Here is a 22,942-nt window from a genome sequence, read left to right on the forward strand (position 1 = left end):
TTGTTCAATCCCTGTAGATGTTCCAATCAGGACAGATTATATGCTGAACTACAAATCTGGAAATTATGGCAAAAATGTCGGCAACATGTAACAGAGGGAACAAGAGGTTCAAGAGTTTTGGATTTGGTTATAGTATCAGAAGAGTTGATAATAACTGAGATGACATCTCTCCCACCAGTTGGAGAGAGTGACCATATGGTTTTGACTTGGAAAATAAATAGACATGCAGGAGTATCAAAGAGACAGGAACTTATGTGGAATTATAAAGCAGGTGATTATAATAGTCTTAGACGTCAACTTCGGGAAGTTTCATGGAGGGAGGAATTGGAAGGGCGAGATATCATTAGTGCGTGGGAAATTGTGAAAGAATATTTGTTAGCAGCAATGGTAAGTTGTATACCACGAGTGAAGAGGAGAACACAATTTGGAGTAAAGTGGATGACAAACAATATTATACAGGAATTGCATGCGAAAAAGAGATTATGGAAGAGATATAAGGAGACAGGTGAAGAGAAGATGCATGAAGAATATAAGACACAGGCTAGAAGAGTGACTAGTGTGGTAAGGAAAGCGAAACTGGAATATGAGAGGAGATTGGCCCTAAGATCCAAAGAAAATCTTAGGGAATTTTTTAGCTATGTGGCCAGTACAATGAGAAATGACTGTGGAAGAATGACATTGTAGGATAAAAATAGGAATAGAGTGACTGATGCAGAGGACATAGTGGAATTGTTCAATGAACACTTTATTGGAGTATTTCATCCTACAGGAGGCAGTTTAAATGCTAGAGGGATAGGGCAGGTTCGAGGTTTAGAGGTACAGGAGGAGAGTGTGTTTCAGATACTGAATACTCTGGATGTCAGTAAAGCATTGGGACTGGATGGTATTTCACCATGAGTTTTGAGAGAATGTGCTAGGGAACTGACAGTGCCTTTAACCTGCTTTTCAACGAAAGCCTGGCTGTGGGAAAGGTGCCCAGGGAATGGAATGAAGGTAAGATAGTGCTATTACATAAGGGTGGTAACAGATTGGAAGTGTCTAATTATAGGCCAGTTTGTGTGTCATCAGTAGTTGTTAAGATCTTGGAGAAAGTAGTGAGGGACCAGGACCATATACAGCATTGGGCAGATGAGGGTTATGTAATCCAACATGGATTTGTGAAAGGGCACTCTTGTTTTAGCAATATGCTAGCCTTTTAAAATAAAGTTACAAGAACATTAGATCAGGGAAAGGCATATACTGCAATTTTCTTAGACTTAGCGAAGGCATTTGACAGGGTGCCACATGATAAGCTGATATGTAAGTTGCAGCACATGGGTCTGGATGTCAGATTGGTCAACTAGATTCAGGATTGGCTATCCGATAGGTATCAGAGAGTATGGTGGGGCAGTTTTAAGGAAGCAGAGGGTTACAAGTGGGGTCCCACAGGGCTCAGTACTAGGACCTATATTGTTTAACCTTTATATCAATGATTGCCAGTGGATTGCAAGAGGATATTCCGTTGTTTGCGGATGATGCGAAGCTGGGAAGGATTATTAGTAATAGTGCAGATTTGGTAGTCCTGCAGGAGGATTTGAATAAGCTAGACAGATGGGTAAATGATTGGGGGGAGGGGTTGTCGGTTTAATGCAGCAAAATGTAAGGTCTTGAGGTTTGGGACACATCTATGGGATGCTGCATACTTTATTGGAGGAGCTATGCTGGAGAAAGTAGGGGAGACAAGAGATCTGGGTTTGATGATTGATAGAAACCTGAAATTCAGGGGACATATTGCAAAGGTGGTGAAGGTAACACAGAGGATTGCAGCAATTATGAGAAGGACACTGACCTGCAGAGATAAAATGGTTATCATTCCTTTGTATAAGTCTCTGATCAGACCACACTTAGACTATTGTTCTCAGATTTTGTCCCCAGGATTTGAAGGGGATAAATTAACTGTGGGAAAGGGTACAAAGATGGATGACAAAGATGGTTTCAGGACTGTACAATTTTGGTTATGAGGATCGGCTGAGGGAATGTGGACTGCAGAGTTTGGTGGATAAAAGAAGGTGAGGTGATATAATTGAGACTTTTAAACTGTTGAGAGGTGGTTACAGGGTTGACACTGGGGAGTTCTTTTGCTTGGTTGAACAGTGGGAAGGAGTAATGACAAGAGGCCATCCCTGGAAGTTACGAAAGGAAACTGTGAGCAAGAGGGTGAGGAGTGGTTTTTTTGCATAGAGGGGGGGGGGGGTTGAACCGTGGAATGCCTTTGCCTGATGGAGTGGTGAGAGCGAGAACGGTCAATGAGTTTAAGGAGTGGTATGATAGACTTTGTGTTTCTTAGGGGAGACCTCCCCTCGATGAGACTGGACAGACTTTATGTTCTTAGGAAGGACCTCCCACGATGAGTCTTTTGACTCCATGGAGGCCTGAATAATAATAATAATAATAATTATTATTATTATTATTATCACTCAGGAGAATATTATCTTTGGTACCATGGTATCAGTTGTTGAATTGGAAGAATATCAGCAGTGCATAAAAAGCCTTGAAAAGATACTTAAACGATACAGTATCTGAATGTGTCCCTAGAACTAGAAGATCAAATAGAATGGAAGTGAAATGGATGTGCAATTTCATTAAACAAGAGATCCATAAGAAGGAGATGGTGTGGAAGGAATATTATGAGAATAAGAGTGAGATGAGTTATGAAATATATAAAGCTCATGTTAGAAATTATAAATATTGTACAAAATGCTAAGTTGGAATATGAAAAGAAATTGGCTGCAGAGGATGCTGCAAATAAAAGAAAGAATGATTGTAGAAGAATAACTTCACTGAATACAGATGGTACAGCCTTTCATGTAGTATCCTATCATATCCTTTAGCAATGTCCAGTACCAGGGTTCATTACATTATTATAAAATATGAGCAAATTGCTCAGACCCTTTAGTAAACCGATGCTGTTCTTTGCAAAGTATATTTTCTTGATCCACCAATTTCTGCATGTGAGTTTTTACCAACTTCTTTAAGATGTTTAAAATTACTCTAGAGATGTTGATAGGCTGATAGTTGGCATATTTTTCTTTGCACCACCCTTGTGCAATGGGATTATCAAACATTCTTTCTATTACTCCAGGATCTTTCCTTAGCTAAGGAAAGATAGATTTGAGACTTAGCTAAGACTCAAATCAAGGACCTGGCCATTTTGGCTGAGCATTCCTTTAGCACATGCTATGGTGTGGAAGGAATACCATGAGAATAAGAGTGAGATGAGCTATGAAATATATAAAGCTCAGGTCAGAAATTACAAGTATTGTACTATCTGGTCAAACAATTAATCAAATATTTCACAATCAGAAGAGTAATGTCAGAATATGTATAATGTACAGATATTTGAAAGAATATCATGCCTGAAAGGGGGAAGGGCATGATATTCTTTCAAATATCTGTACATTATACATATTCTGGCATTATTAGTTATTCTGATCATGAAATATTTGATTAATTGTTTGGCCAGATAGATAATGCTGTTAACTGATTTAAAAAAAAAAAAAGTGATCAAAAGAATTTATCACTGCCCATAATTTAATACCAGTAATGTCAAGTAATTCAAATAATGAATGCTCACTTCACCAAGTTCTCTCAACCTAGTATATGAAACATGCCACATAGTGATACATTACATTAAATGAAGAGACAGAAGTGCATGAGATGGAGGTTCACTAGCTGTTTCATAATCTGGATAAGAATTCAGCAATTGGTCAGATGGAAAAGCAGCATACAGCATGTGCTAAAGGATTGCCAGAATGGCTGGGTCCTTGACATCTTTGTACAATTTAAGTCTTAGCTAAGTCTCAAATCTTTTGTTAGATCTTTCAGATCTTTCCTTAGCTAAGGATAGATCCTGGAATAATAGAAAAAATGTTTGATAATCCCATTGCACAACGGTGGTGCAAAGAAAAATATATCAACTATGGGCCTATCAATATCTCTAGAGTAATTGTAAACATTTTAAAGAGGTTGGTAAAAACTCACATACAGAAATTGGTGGATCAACAAAATATACTTTGCAAAGAACAGCATCGGTTTACTAAAGGGCCTGAGCAATTTGCTCATATTTTATAATAATGTTCATTACATTATTATAATGTTTTATATAAAATATAAAACATTATTGAAGGCCTGTGTAGCTCAGTAGAAGCGGCATTTGCACTCTACAGCGCTTGACCGTATGAAGAAAGGGTTTGGTGGTTCAAATCTAGTCGCCGACTAGAGGAAATTTTTCCAAGCCTTTTTTCGACCGGTTCCCGAGTTAGTCGATCTCTGGCACGGGCAGGCGGGTTTTTCCTCCTGGAAACTCGGGTTTTTCGTCCCGTAAACTCAAGAAAATAGACCGTAGAACCCACATTATTTTCAGACATTAAATATATTGTGTTAAGATTAGGGACCACGAGATGGCGGTACATTTGAGCCGTCTCTCTTCACTGTGTACCGCTTAATTAGTGATAGCCTTGGGCCATCTATCTCCGATTGGTACGAGTGGAGATTGAACTGCCCACTCAGTCTCCAAAAAGTTAGATAGGGCTAAATGGCCTCGCCTACTCCCGTATACGGGAATAAAAAGGCGTTAGCTGATTTTTTTTTTTTTTTTTTTTTTTTACATTATTATAAAATAATAATAATAATAATCAGTCAGATTTCAGGTGATTGGTGGTGTGCCGCAGAGATCACTTCTTGAAACACTGTTGGTTAATCTATACATTAATGATAATAAAAAAGGATTAACAGGAGATCTTCAGTTTGCTGATGATGCAAGGATAGGTAGGGCAATCAGAGATACTATTGATATATATATATACAGGGTGTTCGGGATAAATTTGACATATTTATAATTAATTATATTTTTCCGTAAGTTACATGTATTAACACACACTTCTCTTCATTTAAAAGTTTGGACCCTTCTTCATTCATATACAAGATGTCAGAAAGGATGGATAGCTGGAACCCACCTGAATCATGGAAGAGAATAACTTGTATCATGATGATTCGTGCCCGCCATCAAAATAAGGATATTACGACTGCTGCCCAATGCTCCCTGAATACAGTAAAAACAATCAGGCATGAACTAGAGACTTGCAATGGTGACTACGAGGATGTAGCAAGAAGAAAGATCCCTAGCAGACGATCTGATTGCGTTCGTACAGCAGAATTCCTCGCAAATCTGCAGGAACAGGTGTTGAAGAACCCTGGCATTGGAATTCGGGCTTTGTTCGTGGAGTTGCTAACTGTAGTCAAGCCCTGGATAACAAGGGTAGCCAATGGTAGGCCGTATGTATGGCAGCAGGATTCGGCCCCTTGCCACACCTCTGGGAAAAGTCAAAAATGGTTGTCTGAAAATTTCTACGACTTCACCAGTCCAAATGTTTGGCCTCCAAACTTCCCAGACCTTAACCCCATGGATTATTTTGTATGGGGCGCAGTTGAAAAAGACACCAATCCACTTCCAGTAATACAAAAGCCCAGTTAATGGATAAAATTAAAACAGTTTTTGCGGCCCTTCCCAGGGAGACTGTAGCATCAGCTTGTTCGAGGTTCCGAAGCAGAATTGAAGCTGTGATCGATGCTAATGGTGGTTATTTTGAGTAAATCTTGTTGATAGTATTGTAATTAACTCTGCCTGTAATGTTTTTTTGTCAATTCATTAAATTTAATAGATACAAAGAAGATTTTCTTTTTCCTTACGAAACTGTCAAATTTATCCCGAACACCCTGTATAGCATTTACAGGGTGATTTGAATAGGCTGGAAATGTGGGCGAATGATGATGGATATCAATTCAGTGTTAACTGTTAAATTATGCACTTGGGCATTATGCAATATTATTATTATTATTATTATACAGGCACCTCCATGGAGTCTGAAGACTCACCGTGGGAGACCCAATCTATCCACCAAATCTATCATACCTCTCCTTGAACCCATTAACAGACAAAGCATTCACAACTAACTCTGACAACCCATTCCACTTATTCACCACTCTCCAAGCAAAAAATCTACTCCTACTAACCACACCTTTATTTAACTTTTAGGGATGGTCCTTTGCTCTGGTTTCTCTATCCAAGTGCAGAAACATTTCCCCTGCATCAACCTATAAAACCCTTTAAGCAATTTAAATGTTTCTATCATATCCCCTCTTTTTCTTCTATCAACCAACTCCTGCAATCCACACACCTTCAATCTATCCTCATAGGAAACATTCCAGACACCATTCACCATCTTGGTCACTTGCCTCTGAATCCTCTCCACTGTTTCCTCATTCCCAAGAAACCCAGGTGTCCAGACTTGAGCACATCAGTCCAAATGTGGGTGTATCAAGGCCTTATAAAGAGGAATTACAACTTCCTTATCTCTATTTAATGTGTTCTCCACTAGCCCCTCCATACATAATCTTATGGGCTAATTTATCACCCTTAGAAATATGTCCTATAAACTTTAATTCTCTTTCTATCCCCCCCCCCAAATCTCTAGCTTCATCTATTTCCTGGTGAACAGTGCCATCAATGTGATACACAACTTGTAACCTATTTATCCCAAAATGCATAACTTTACATTTCTCGACATTAAACTGACATCTTTTGCCAATACTGGCGGTATTTAAATTTTCCTGCAAGCCTTGATTAACTATTACTCTCCTAATTTCACATCATCAGCAAACAACTGAATGTTTCCTTTCAGGTTATTTCCTATATCATTTATATACAAATTAGGCACTGATCCTTCTGGCACACCACTAGTCACCTATTTTTGCCTTTATTCTGCCCCTCCATACACCACTTTTTGATATCTGTCCAGCAGCCTTATCTACTTCACCAGTGTTATATCCATCCCCATTCATACTAATTTGCATAAAGTTCCATGTGGTATTCTGTCAAATGCCTTTGCAAAATCTAACATAATCATCGTGTAACCATTTCCTTCATCTAACTCAGCTGTTACTCTATTATAAAAAGATAGTAAATTACTAAGGCATGACCAACCCTTCACAAAGCCAAGTTGCCACTCATACAGTATCATATTTTTATACACCCATTCTTGAATTACCTCTTTGGCCAATTTTTTTCAGTACTTTGACCACCATGCCAGATATACTGATTGGTCTATAATTTGCTACTGCAGTATTAGAACCCCCTCCCTTATGCAAAGGAATTATTCTGATATCTGTTTCTTGCTGTTTCAGACAAGTGTATTGGTTGCTACTGATTTCAAATTGCACTACCAAATAAGAATGATGGGTGCAAAATAAGTAATCATCATGAGTAACTTAAATTATCTGAACACTGATTTGGTAGTGGTGAAATCTCATGAGAAGAATGAATTTATTGAGCTCTTGCGAGACAACTTTCTCAAGAAGCATGTGATAGAAGAAACTCAAGGTCAAAGAGTGCCAAATCTGATTATAGTGTCACAGGGGATTTTAGTTAAAGATATGACTGTTTTATGTCCAGTTGGTGATGATTAGGCTATACTGACTTAGGAAGTAGCTAAGTTTATGGATGTTCCATTCAAAAATAATTGCATGCTGAATTACAAAGCTGGAAGTTGAAAGATTTTGACACTTGGTTACACTATAAATTAAAGATGACAAGAAATTATATTCTTGGTTTCATCCTTTATCCAAGTGTAAGCAAACAAAGTTTGCACGTGAAGTCACTTCACGACTGGGCTACTAGTATATCCAGGCTAATGATTTCACAATCACATCAATGACTTCACATCAATTATATGAAGTCATTAGCCTCTATATACAAGTAGCCCAGTCATGAAGTGACCTCACGTGCACACTTTGTTTGCTTACACTTGGATAAAGGATGAAACCAAGAATATAATTTCTTGGCAGCTCTAATTTACAAAGCTAAAAATTATGACCACCTGAGTATGCTAGGTTTTTGTCCCATAGTATTGTTTCCAGATGGGATAGATATAGGCAGTGCATGGGAGCCATTTAAAAAAATGATACAATATCTAAATATGGCTCTAGAGTTCAAAGAATAAATAGGGTAGGCATGAAATGGATGAGCAATCTTATTAAGCAAGAGATTCACAAAAAGAAGATGTGGAAAGATTGCAGTGGGGATGATGTCAGTTATGAAAAATATAAGAATGCCAGAAGAGTTACAACTGTGTGGTACAGAAAGCTGTCTGACTATGAAAAGAAACTGGTTCTGCAAGCTAAAGACAACCCAAAAGAATTTTATCATTATGCTGCAAGTAAAAGAAAGAAAGAGTATGAAAGAATGTAGATGGTAAGCATGTGACAAATACAGAAAACACTGCTCAAATAATGAGTGTTATTTTGATAGCATTACCAATCCAATGTATGCAACATTGAGTTCACTGCTACCTCTTCATTAATGAAGAAACTGTCCAGTTTAGCCGCGGTTTAGCCTAGTGTCTATGCGCTTCGCAACCATATGCCTGGGGAAGGAGTGTCCTGGGTTCGATTCCCGTCATGAGGAGCTAAAGGATCTTTCTCAGCCATAGCCAAGTTAGTCGGTCTTGCGCGTGGACAGCAGGGTTTTTCCCCCAGTTTATCTGGGGTTTTTCATCCTGCAAGCAGGCAAACCGATCCTCCCCCGAACACACGGATCTACAGCCATAAATACTTACTCCCCCATGAGAGGGCTCAACTCGCCCCAATAGGGATGGGGGAGAAAAGGGAGGAAACTCCATATGAATAAATAAATAAAAATGAAGAAACTCAGATGCATGAGAAGGAGGTATCAGTGCTGTTGAACAAGCTAAATAAGAGTTCAGAAATAGGGACTGAATGGCATATCAGCATGGATGCTAATACCTTTTTAGTATCCATGCTAAAAAGATATTCAGCTGAAAAAGATACTCAGAACAGAGAAGTTTTCACAAGAGTGAAAATATTGTATGATAATCTCATTGCACAACAAGATAGCTGCAAAGACTGATGTGTCCAAATGTTGAGATATCACTATCCCTAAAGTGGAAGTGAAGATTTTGGAAAAGTTAGTAAGCTCTCACATACGGAAATGGATCAACAGAGAATTTATACTTTGTAGTAAACTGCATGGATTTACTAAGGGAAGCTCATATATAGGCAATTTGCTCACATTTTATAATAATGTTATTACTGAGTTAGAAAAGGGGAAAATGGATATCCCGTGATACTTTTGGACTTTTGCTAAGGTTTTGGATTGGATATAGCATGGAAGGGCGTTACATAAATTGAAGATTATGGGATTGGATTATAAAATATTAATGTGGATAAGAGGATAACTGATACTGGATATGAAAAAGTGGTATTTGGTGGGTGTGAGTCTGCAAGATGTAAGCTAACCAGTGGTATACCACAGGGATCAGTTCTTGGTCTAATGATATTCAGTCTTTACATTAATGACACTGGCAAGAATTTTACAGGTGATCTACAGCTATTTTCAGATAATGCAAAAATAGGCAGCATAAGCAGAAATCCAGCTGATATATTGCAGAATGATTTGAATAGGTTAGAATTGTGGGTATGTGAAAATGGCTGTGAGTTCAATGTTATTAAATGTAGGTATGCACATGCCAATGCCAAATTATATTGGTGATATTATGGAAGAAACTGTTAGATACAGATTACAAAGACAAACAGGAGAAAGAGGAATGTTTTGACTTCGTAATCTGTATCTCACAATCCCATTTTTAACACTCTTCTTTGCACTCTTTCCACTGTATCAGCATTAGCACAGAAACCTGGAGACCAGAAATGGACACAATTGTCCAAGTGAAATTGTATCGAGACCTTGTAATGAGGCAAAATGACCGCCTTATCCTTGCATGCTAAAGTTCATTTCAGCATTGCAGTGAATATCTGAGTTGTTTCTGTTATCTTTGATATATAGTCCTTAAATTTTAGCTTCCTGTCTACTAAAACTACAAGATTTCTAGCCTGATCAGTTTCTTCTAGCATAATATCACCAATATAATTTGGCATTGGCATGTATATACCTACATTTAATAACATTGAACTCACAGCCATTTTCACATACCCACAATTCTAACCTATTCAAATCATTCTGCAAGGTACTGAATATATCAGCTGGATTTCTGATTATCATCATCATCATCATATGTATCAAGGATTTAGGCCTAGTATGGCCTGTTCCGGCCTTAGAAGTCATTGTTGAATCGTTTAAGAGGACGTCCTGGTTTTTTTTTTCCTAATGGCTTGTACTTTAAGGCTTGTTTTGGTAATCTTTCTGTTTTCATTCTTTGAACGTGTTCCATCCATCTATGTTTATATTTTTTAATTTTTTCAGTTACTGGTTCTTGGTTTAATTCTTTCATAATATCTTCGTTTCTTTTGTGATCAAATAGGGTATACGTTGCAGTTTTTCTCATAAACTTCATTTCTGCTGTTGTTAATCTTTGTTTGTCTTTTTGTTTTATTGTCCAGATTTCGCTTCCATACATTAAGACCGGTAGGGCTAATGTATTGTATACTTTTAGCCTGGTTTGTTTTTGAACTAAGTTTGGTTTAAATATAGAGTTAATTACTCCTGTTATTTTTAAATATTTTGCAATTTTTATGTTTATATCTTTTTCATTTTCATAAGTGATCATACATCCTAGGTAGTTTAATGAATTCACCTGTTCTAAGATCTTGTTATCTAATACTATTTTAGTTCTTGCTGGATCTCATCCTTTAAAGGCCATAGTTTTTGATTTTTCAGTTGATATTATCATACCATAATCTTTGGATATCTCATTTAGATTTAAAATAGATTTAGATTTAAAATTTCTGATTATAGACTATTCAAATCATTTTATAGAGGTACACAATTCTAGACTATTCAAATCATTTTATAGAGGGTGGAGAGAGGACAAGAGGGTATATAAGGAAGTTCAGAATGAATGTGGGGAAAAAGTGGGTCAGAGTTCTGGAAATGGTTCACGGAGAGAGGCTGTTCCACAGAACTGTGGTGAAAGGAATGAGAAATGACTGGGAGTATGCAGTTTGACTGTAAAGGGATGCTGAGTACTGTTGCTTGAGTTCCCGTAGATCTGGCAGAAATTGGAGGCACAATAGATGCTAGTTCTACTGCAACAATGGTCATGGAAATATCTATAGAAGAGACACAATACAGAAACTAATCTTCTATGGGAAAGTGGCAAAAGAGACTCTATAAGAGAAGTGTCATTAATTAATTGAACTGCCCTTTACTGAATAGAATTAAGAATTTTTATGGAGGTTGTAGGTGCACCACTCCAAATGCAAGGGCAGTATTCCAATATTGGTCAAATTTGGAATTTATACAGAGTAAGTATCTGTTCAGCAGAGAAGTGCCATCTTGAGCAGTAAAGGATGCCAAGTTTTTTGGAAGCTGATGATGTGATAAAAATTATATGTTTATGACAGGAAAGGGTTGGAGTAGGAGAATCAGTCCGAGAAGAGAAATTTTGTCTTGCCTGTTGAGCTGAACATTACCAGTAGTAAGTGGAGAAAATCTAAAGTCTTTTTTTAATGAGAAAACAAGCAAAACTGATTTTTGGAAGCACTGACATTGACTAGGTTGCTTTACCTCCAATCAAAGACACTGAGGAGGTCAGTGTTCAGGACACATATGACAAATTATCTTGAAGCTTGAGATGTGTAAGCACTGCAAGGCTTGTCATATGAGTAGGATTAATGGAGTGTGCTATCATCAGCAAAACTATGAATAGGATTTGCAGTCAATGAGAGCAGGTTATTTATATAAATCAGGAAGAAGGTAGGTGAAATGACAGAGCACTGAGGAAAACAGCACTGACAAGAAAATTTGAAGAGAAAACACCATTAACCATTACACGAAGAAATAAATCTGAGAGAAAATAAGCAATCAATTTACATAAGGATGAAGACAGTCCAAATGATGGTAACTTGCTGAGAAGCCCATGATGCTAAACCCTATCAAAAGCTTCATGGGTGTCAAAAGCAATGCCACAGGTTTCTCCAAATCTTTCCATGGAATGGGTCCAAAGATGAGTGACATAGGCCAAGAGATCGCTTGTGAATCTAGACTGGTGAAATCCATACTGATGATTACTAATTAGATGTCAGTTCTCAAGGTGTTGAAGAAGTTGACCATTGATAACCTTCTCCATTACTTTATACAAAACTGATCTGAAAACAATAGAAAGACAGCTTGAAGGGAAGAAGGTAGGAAATGCTTCACAGGGAAACATTTATTCCCATTTTTGGGAAATGGTTGTATATGGGTTTTCTTCCATGCTGTAGGATGGATGCCAGCTGAGTACAGCTTAATGAATAAATAATAAAGAACAGGTGTTAGTTCAGAAGCACATTGCTTGAGTAGGATTTCATCAGAATCAGCTACCTTTGTAGCATTCAATTTGCTCAAGATTCTTATTATGTCTTTCTGGCAGAAGAGCACAGGCGGCATGAGATGCAATGTTTTAGGCAAAGAAGGAGATAATTTGCAATAGTCTTCTTGGATGAGTTAGAAGAAAAAAATGAAGCCAAGATAGCCTTGTCATTATCTTTAGGTTATATAACAATGCTACCATTAGGGTGAGACAGAGGAGGTTGCACAGATGGACAAAAGTTGTGCCTAACAGCTTTGGCAACTTTTGCAACTGCCAGAACTGGCAAAAGCATCAAGTTTTGTATTTGTTTTATGCTTGTTGAATTTAGACTATTCTTTTAATAGTGGAATAGTGGTTTTATGAGTGCTGCAGGCTGTGAATGATGCTGGTGTTTTGGTCTCAACTCACTTGTTAAAGACTGTTTTCATTTTTTGGACAGCCTTGGCACACTTCTTGGAGAACAATGGTTTAGATATGGGTTGCGAAATATGAACAGAGTAAGGAATGAAAGTTTCCATTCCAATAAGGATTATTTCTGTAACAAAATTATAGCATGTCTCTGGATCTGAAGAATGAAAACAGTCTCACTGTTTACATTCTTCACTGGTGACAATGTTATAATGCCAGAACATGCATGGTTGTGAATTGCTGATGGAAGGATGTTCACCAGAGAGGAAACTTGAATGAGACAGTGGTCTGAATTACCAAGAGGAGCAATCACCTGAAAAGAGTACATGGAAGGAAAATTAGGTAGGCAAAGATCCAGTGTTTGGTGAGTGAAGAAGATTGTTAAGAATTTTAATAGGGAGATGAATGATCTCTGTTAATTCACTAATTCACTACTTACAACAAAAATCTCTGCCTTTATTCCAGCTTGGTCAGTCAAATTTGAAAAGGGAGCCAATTAGAATTGTGAACATTGAAATCAGTTAGAGGGATGACTTCACTATTTGAAAATTTTGCATGTTTCTAATTTTGACTGTATGAAATTGAGCTTTAAAGAATAGGAAGAAGTCAAAGAGGTCAAAATGATTTTCAGAACCAAGAGACACCAACAATAAAGTGAAGGCACAAGATGAATGAAACGAAATGTGCTCAAGAAATTTTAAGCCATAGGAGGTCAAAAAAGTGAGACACTATGTTAGGAATCCTTTGGTAAAGAACATCAGAATGCACAGAGACATGTGCTCCTCCTTTAAGGCAAAAGGAGATCATACAGGATGTAATTTGAACAGTTAAGATGAGCTGTGGTTGATTTAGTAGAAAGTTGCAGTTCAGTCAGAACCAGAATATCAGGTTTGGATGACTGAAGATAATGATGCACATCATTTAAATTATTGTTGACCACAAATGTTGATAAAATGAATATGAAAAATGTTGTGTATTTTTTATTTTTTTTTAATTTTGAATTTATTATTACTATTATTATTATCATCATCATCAGAATTCTATGGATTCAAGAGATTCATTGAGGAAGGTCTCACTCTCACATGCACAGCTCATCACACCCTCACTGAGATGCATTCATTGTCTCTGCACTAACTAGACTTTCAGGTAATACATCACAAATACCTACCTTATAGAACTTCTTTTAGTTTAACTGCAGAAACAATATTTATTTAGGATTAATGTCATATTTAATGTTACAAAACGTGAAGACAAAAAAGAGAAAGGAAACATGTAGAGGGAGAAAACAGACTCTTGAATATGTTACCCATGCAGAAAGCATCGTCTCCAAATCACGGCCTTCACAGTATCCTTTGCATATCATTACACAGCCTCCCTGAAGGCATGACCTGGAGGGAGACTGTATAATGACCTGCATTAGGTGAGTTAGCCTGTCTCATACGAGGATGGAAGGTTTTTTCCTCTCTGAAACTTGGTTTTTTTCTTGCTGAAAAACAAGTGAACCGAACTGGAAAAACACGCAGGGATTTAAGGCCAGTTGCTTCTTCCTTAATTCAAAACAACTCAACCCAATTCCAACTTCCTTTAGGACTGTGTTTTCTAACTGTGATCTACCGACCACTGGCATCCTTCAAAAGTCGAATAAGACTTCCAACCGCTGATCATCTAAATATAACAACCAGATGAGTATGCTTCTAAAAGGTTTACAGGTTTGTTTTTTAAGACTCTTTATTCACCATTCCTTATTTTATTATTTTCCTTTCCTAGAGAATATTTTAACCTTTTATTTATTTTTTAACAAACTGCACTGATCACCTCCTCAAAACCCAGAAATATACCCACGCATATACTCTTCAGTATTCTTAGCCTAATCCTCCCCTTATTAACTGCAATTACTTGCTTTCGAGGTTATTCGGGAGATAAGTGCATGTGGCACTCCTGTCGTTGAGGAATAACAGAACCAGGAGTAAATAAGTGAAACGTGATTGAAAAATCTTCAGGAATGAATTTTTTTCAAGTTTTCCAATATTTTTACTCTGAATTCCTGTATATTTTATTATTATATTGTGAAAAATATTTACATCAAAGAATCAATTTATTCTTATTAGTAGTAGTAGTTATAATATTAATGATTAATACTATTTTCCCCTCATCCTCCTCAATATAATGATTGTTGGTATAGCAATGCTGCTTTACTAAGGAATAATTACAGAACAATATCGATTCTTATTGTTTTTCTTGTCCGATTTGCCTATTTCCAGGAGGAAAAGCCTAGTCATTTCAGTATTAGGCCTACTAACTTACATTCAGTAAATTTATTTATTTATTACATTTATTAATGAAAAAATTTTATTTGGATTCCGTATTTGAAACTATGTTGAACCCTTTCAGTTTTCAGTTCAGCTATATTCGGGGCTATAAAGAATAGTGTTGTCGAAATTATGTATACAATAACTCACAGACTTAGCAGAATTCGCAGAAGTTTTCAGAACAAGAAGCTGAATGCATGGTTCGGTTTTAGTTCGCAATGGATCACTTTTATCATGACATTTCCGTAAAGAAGTTCCTAAATGATATTAGCAATTTTGCTCTGGCTGGATGAAATTTAATGAAATTTTTAATTTCAATCGACTAGACTTATTGTGACAAAATTTGGTAGAATGAATTTCTTAGCCAATTCTTCCCCTTATTAACTGCAATTACATGTTTTCGAGGTTATTCAGGAGATAAGTGCATGTGGTACTCCTGTCTTCTCTACAGATAAATCGCTAACTGTACAATGAAGCAGGATGTACACTTACATTAAATGCTCTAAAATACAAGAAAATAATTATTATGTTTCAATGACCACTTCAATATGCTGTCAGTTTCGTGAGTAATGTTCCGCATTGTTACTGAAGATTTTTAAACAATACTTTGCAAGAAAAATGACTTTTCGATGAATTATGAAAGAATTCATCGAAAAATTTTCGATGAATTGTTTTTTCGATGAATTGTCGTTCGATGAATTGTCATTCGAGGAATTGCCTTTTCGACGAATTGCCGAGTGATGTTAACTTGCTCCACCTTTGCAACAAGTTGCCTGGTGTTGTACCAAGTCCTGAAGATACTTTCAGGTGCAAACTTTGTTTGCTCACACTTGGATGAGGGATTAAACTAAATTTATTATTATCCTCTTCTGGGAAATTGCTCTCCCCCATACACAACTTGTTGATGCTTATCACAGTGCCAATCTCCAATCCAATGCACTAGTCTAATATCCAATCCCAGCTGCTGTAGTATGACTATTAACTTATCATGCAAGAATCTACCAAAAACCTCTGCAACGTCTAAGCATACTAATGTGTATCCATCTCCCATACTCAATGCCTTATTGTAAAAAAGTAAGCAGATTACTGAAACATGACCTCCCTTTAGCAAATCTGTGCTGTCCATCAAAGATAATACTATTGTTTCAACACACTTCTGGATCCCGATTCTCACCAGCCTTTCCAACACGTTAACCTACAACTGACACACAGATTGGCTTATAATTTGATGCTTGAATTCTGTCATCACCTTTACAAAGTAGTACAGTCTTGCCTTCCTGCCACTCCTTTGGAACGTGCCCAGTGTAAGATTCATATTAAACAAATATATCAAGCCAGATGTCAACTCCCTGGCACATTTCTTCAAAAGACATGGTGATATATCATCAAGTCATACAACCTTATTAATATCAAGTTTACTTAATTCCCTGTATACTTCTTCCTCACTCACAGTCAGTCTCTCCTCAGCATCATCCACTGCTCTCAAACTCTCCATGATGTCACATTCAAAAGGATGAAAGAGCTTTATGAACTGCACATTAAATATTTTAACTATATACTCCTTATATCATTTTCTCCAATCAATGCCATCCTACCATAATCATTCTTATTTTTGATGGCTATATATTAAAAGAATTCCCTGGGATTTTTTTTTTTTTTTTGACAATAGCTAACTTCTGCTCATACTGACCTTTCGCGACCCTTACGAACTGAGTCACCCTCCTTGCCTGTTCTTTGTATTCCTCATGGAATTTATTATTACAATTATGTCTGGCATGCTCTCGAAGGGTATCACTAGGTATTAAAAGTAATCTACCAACTAAGAATTTAGTACAAAAATCAGAAACAAAATAACTAATTAATGAAAATAGACAGGAACATGGAAAACATCAGATGCATTCAGGATGGTGAACCAATAGCAGTTATATATATCAAACCCATTCATGAGAGGTAAAAGAACTTACAACATGTGATACAGGTAAGAGTTTGGAAAGAACAAACCTACTGACATCTTTCTGAAAAGTTGGATTTTGATTTGGGGGAAACACTTCATAATGAAGGCTGTACTGGAAAACAGAGGTAGATGGGGGGAAAAAAGAGAAACAGAAGGAGAAGCAGGTATGGTGAGTTTGCATTTAAACTATAAATGTTAAACTATTTTGTACCCTGAATGGTTTATCAAATGAATAAGATGAATGCAGTGTACTATATCAGCAAAGCTGTCAATGATTGAGAATAGGTCATTTATGTTTTGGAGAAACAGGGCTGGCAATAAACCAGAGCCCAGAAACAACCCTCCATTTGTGAAGAAGCTCAAAGAGAGGGAGTCATCCACATGGCATGTGGTGAAAGATGAGAGACAAAGCAGAATATACAATTATAGGACATGCAAGGTTGACTGAAGGAATGCAATTTATTGAGCTGAGCAAATGACAGACACGTTCAAATACTCAACAGTAAACATCAAAAGTAACAATATGCCTCTACCAGTCAAGTCAACCCCCCCCCCCACCTTTACAGGGGTATGTTTATTTCCATCAAGGAACTCTGGTACCTTCACTGTACTCTGGTACATTCCTAAAAGGGTATCTTGCTAGTTAGAGGAAATGCCAACGAGACCTACTAGGTGGCAGATGATCTTCATTGCTTGGTGAAACACCACCAGCTTTCTTATTGGAGATCTGAACATGTTCCTAGAGCAAGTTTCTACCCCCCGCCCCCGACAATCTTCCAACATACTGCATGCATGATATCCATCAAGGGTATGGCAAACATACTACGGAGATCCAGAACTCTCCCATTTTTGAGGATACAGCAGAGATCAAAATAGACAGTAACACATTTCAGAGGCTTTCTAATAAGGTGCTACATCATCTACACTTGCTTCCATCTACACTGGCAAGGTATGATTGGAAAGAAGCTATGTAATGATATGTGAGAGACACTACTGAGGTCACATTATGATATGGAGACAGGAAACCCTCTGTATGAGTAACATGTTTATCACATCTCACAGTATGCTCTCCTGCTTTTTTTTTCCTATTCATCTTTAAAATATTAATAGTATAGTAAACCTAAACATGAGTCACTTTGATTAAAATAAAACAACAAGAGAAACGCTCCGCTCCTTAAAGGCGTAGAATGTGAAGGGAAAAAATACCTACCCTTCCTAGTCGGAAGTATTTTAAAATCCGTAAAAATTGACAGGTTTCCACTCGAATATCTAGAGAAAGGGGAGGAAATCATTAAAACCATTTTCTCCAAGTGGGGGATTATCCGAAACGTAACAATCGGACAAGACAGAGATATCCCAGAGTGGAAATCAGGGGAAGTGAGCATTTCAATTGAAATGAAAACAGAAATCCCCAACTTGATTTTTTTAGGCTCAGCAAAAGTAATAGTCAATTATCCAGGAGTAAGAAAACAATGTTTTCAGTGCACCGCTTTGGGTCACCTTAGCGCTCACTGCCCGAAAAACAACACATGCCGCAACTGCTTATCGACAGAACACACATTGAATCAGTGTGAGTCACCGTGCCGTAAATGTGGGAACACATCCCATAAAATAGACATTTGTCCTAATAGGACCCTTGCAGAAAGAGCAGGAGGCGCCATAACACCTGCGGCAGTAGCCATTCCTAAGCTCACAACACAGGACTCTCGAGCTACCGGCCAAACAGTAAACAAACCACAAACAACTGAACCAGAAGAGTTTCCAGCCCTCCAACCGCCAGCTAACGCAATGACTACATTAGGAAATCAGGCAATAAATGGGAGGAACACAGAAGGGAGAATTAGGAAGAAAAAGAAACAGAACACTAAGAAATCTTACACCAATGAATCGGAAGGCAACAATAACAGCACAGAAACAGAGGAAATGGAAATCAACACCAATACAACAAAACGACCCATCACGCCGGAAGAAGAAGGAGAAATGAAACGAAATAAACAGGACACTGAAAGCCAAATAGAAGCCTCAAGTTCAGATGAGGATGAGGAAGGAAATGAGATAATATCGCGAAACAACACAGAAAATGAGAAAGAAACCTTATCAGAAGAAGAAGACAGAGAGCAAGGAAACAATCCAGAAACTAAGGAAGGAACAAGCTTTGTTAAAAGCAATACTCCAAACGGCTCTGTCATTTTGAAGAACTTTAAGGGATCTCCTAAAATGGCAGAAAAACTATTTCAGATAATGACCACAAAAGGAGAGCCAACTTTCTTGTTCTTTAAGAGGAGCAAATAGACTCATATGGGGAAAACTCTATGTAAAAGATATAACCAAGGTCGAGCCCCATCAACTGGACGGTCACCTGGACTTAACAGAGGAAGAAAAACAACACTTATGTGACACATTGAAGTCGCTGACACGAGTAGATTTGGAAAAGAGATACCCATGGATAATGAAGGAATTTGAAAAAAGAACTTTACCAGTAGATACAAACACCGGTTCTTCTCACCCCATTACAAAACCGGTAAAAAGAAAAGAACCCCTATATGAATATTCGAATGTAACAAAACGAATCCTATTCTATCTTAGGAATAAACCCGAGATAAAAAACAAAGTCCACACAGCTGTACAGGAAAAGGGAGATGTGGTGTTGCAATGTGAAGGTGAGCCAGAGAGTCTTAGAATATGGCTCAAGTTTGGGAAAGTCACTTACGACCGAGCGGAATGGAATGAATGCTTGAAGAGAATATGGCAACTTAATGATGAAGAGTCAGTACACGTACTCACAGTGATGGAAAACGTGGTAAAAGAGTATGAGGAAGCGGTAAGAGATAGCAGGGCAAATATGACTTAAAAAAAAAAAAAAAAAAGCCCCTTCTAAGTTTCTTGGTTCTGTTTCTGTATGTTCACGCTTAATCCACATAGGAGGGGGCAGACCTGAGAACCCGAGCGGCGAAGGCTTACAGCGAGATGGTGCAGCTCCTTGCGGGCTGCATCACTCGGGCCAGGCTCTTCCCCCGTTCTTGCAGTACTTTTCTGTTAATTCACCGACTTTTGTTGTTTCTGTTTATGTGTGTCCTAGTTCTTTTGATTTTCAATTTATGTGTGTCTGCCTGCATTTGTTTTTTTTCACTTCTTTCATTGGCCAGACATCTGAAAAAGTGGCTGGCCGGAGAACGCAGAGGAGAACGGATGGAGGGAGATAATGTTGGAGATCTGCTTGGTGTTGGCATTTAAGTCAGGCCAAGTAGATCGACTGAGGCCTCCTTTAACTATCTACTACTATCCACTCTATCTTTCCTCTCCTCTTTCACTATCAAGCTGACTCTCAGCACAACTTTTTTTAAATCTAAAGAGGCCAGTGATGAAAGGCATGAACTCCCATTCTACCTCAATAAAGGTCGAAACTAGTCTGGGTAGTGGCCCTTTCCTTAATGCATAACATTAGACATATCCGCAAGAAGATGTGTTTTGCATTATGGGAGATACCGAGATAGGAGTGTTCGTAGCTTGCTCCACCTTTGCAACGAGTTGCCCTGGTGTTGTACCACCTTAACCCAGTCCTGAAGATACTTTCAGGCGCAAACTTTGTTTGCTCACACTTGGATAAAGGATTAAACTAAATTTATTATACTCTAACCAAGTGAAAAATAAACCTTCATCATCAAGCTCTAGAGGGGTATTTTGCAGATCTTACTGACCACTACAGAGATGGAATAATGGCGCTGGAGCATCACTGGAATAAATGTATTAGTCTTGAGCTAGATTATGTTGAAAAATAAAAATAATTTTGATATTATTAATTCGTTTTTTTTTTATTGTTAGGATGAGAACTTTTCAGACCACCCTTGTAAGTCAGATCACAGTTTTATCCAAGTTTCATCTCTAATGGAATGTCCTTCTCTCATCTTCACACCCTCATGTAGTTTGACATTACAACAATGGCATGTGGGAAAACCTATGTGAATTTTTTTACTCCTCCTTTTCATAGTTAAACTAACTGCTATTTCTATCCTCCAGATGATCAAATTACTTGTGATTCTGTTACAGAAGTTATTTATTTTGGATTGAAGGCTTTTGTTTCTCATGCTGTTCAAAATTTCCATCCTATATCCAAGCCAAATGTTTACAAAAAATGAGCCTAAGAGGCCCAAGAAAAAGGAAACAACTTATCACATGTGGCTACAGACAAAAATTCTAGCTTCATCATTCACAGCCCTATGAATGATTATTAACAGACTAAATGTAGAAAACTCACCATGTTTTGCATAGTAATCATACCATCTGGTCCCCTTGCAAAAGTAGTTCAATGCAACTTTTGTTCATCTGTGCCTCCTCAGCTTTATCTTTAGGTGATGTTGAAATACTACTACCTGATAAAGAGATGTAAACACAGATGGACAAAAGTGACCCAAATGTTTAGCATATGACATGAAGAAGTGGAGGCTAGGAGAATAATAATGAGCATAAGGATAATACCAATAATTACATATTTATAAAAATAAAAAAAACCACATATCCCACATAAAAAATATTATTTAATAATCACAAATATTTCATTTTGCATATCATAAAACATCATCAGTGTGAGATGAAGAAAAATAATGGAAATTTGCATACAAAAATATAGAAAGATGCTTGTGTTACAACAAAATACTTATAAACATGTTGTCACAAAGTAGCAAGGATTAAATGCGCATGTATATATTAAAAATAAAAATAAAAAATAAACAAAATAAATATTTTAATATAACCAAGCATAATAATTTCACAAACTTTTGGAATAGAAATATACATCATTAAAATTTAAGTTAGGCCAATGAAGTAAGGCTTCCACACTTTCTTTGGATAAATGTTCAAATTTATAAGTTGAGTGAGGCAAAAGTTTTGCATTACTCCATTGAATCTAATGACTGATGTTATCAATTCCATGCCTAACTAGGTCAGATTTACAAGGTTTGACATAAAGAAAAACTAAGGTATTCTGAAATGTATTTTATGCCTGATCTTCCTGTTTAACCAAAACAAGACAAGATGCAACAACATGGAACTTGGTAAACGCCAAGTAGCAGCAAAGGTGACATCTTGTCTTTTGGTAAAGGTAAGGCAGATGGCAATGAGTTGGAATTTTTTCAAATTCTTTGCCATATGTTTAGAAATGCTTTTAACATAAGGAATAGTTCTTCAGTATTTTTTCCTTTGGAGGATGTTGAGGGAGTCTTTGTCTGATAGTTTCCAATTCAAATTAAAGAGATACTTTGGAGGACCAAATGTTATGTGTAGTTACCAAAGATTTTATAATTCCACATTTTTGAAATGGAGGGTGTGCTGATGAAACAGGAACATAGCATGTAAAAGTTGATTTACAAGGCAGGCAGAAGGTGAATGTGATCCATCAGATTCTCATTTGATGAGTATGTATTAAAAGAAAATAAAAAAGAAAGAGAGAGATATATTCCTCATGATAATTCTTTCTATTAGGAAATTTGTTTCGTGAATGTAAATTATTAATTTTATGTTGAAAGTAGTAAAGGCCAATTCAGTGCTATCAAAATAGTGAATACATCATCTACAGTGCGTGCGTGCGTGCGTGCATGTAGCCAGAGAAATAAGGAAGACTGGGGGAACATAGCTTTCATAGATTCAATTTACCTGAGAATGACTGGTGTTAGTGAAATATTGTTGCTAGAAACAGCTATGTGACAGAAATGGATGAATATTTCAGGGTTGGAAAAGTGGAGAGGCACAGGGAAAACTGATGCTGTGATTTTGAGAATGAATGGATGGGTAAAACAGAATCTTTAATAGTATGTTGCTGAGAACATAGAGGGTGATAAGCTTGAAACATTTAAGTCAATCAGGTTAGTCAATGCATGATAGATAATTATTATGAGAAGTTTCAACTATGGCAG

At 37.1% G+C, this 22,942-nt stretch overlaps 1 protein-coding gene across 1 annotated transcript in view; it reads right to left on the reverse strand.

Moving 5' to 3' along the window:
- Positions 1 to 9,843: 9,843 nt before the first annotated feature.
- The window catches only part of LOC150104035 (hemicentin-1-like), a 594,473-nt gene continuing 581,374 nt past the window's right edge, over positions 9,844 to 22,942 (reverse strand). The window contains exon 29 of the mRNA XM_090396386.1: positions 9,844 to 10,004. Coding sequence (XP_090252512.1) covers positions 9,844 to 10,004 — 161 coding nt within the window. The remainder of the gene's footprint in view (positions 10,005 to 22,942) is intronic.

This window comes from Typopeltis vanoorti, chromosome 8 (assembly GCF_054136105.1).
Source record: "Typopeltis vanoorti isolate ZY-2024b chromosome 8, IOZ_Tvanoo_1.0, whole genome shotgun sequence".
NCBI classification, from domain to species: Eukaryota; Metazoa; Arthropoda; class Arachnida; order Uropygi; family Thelyphonidae; genus Typopeltis; species Typopeltis vanoorti.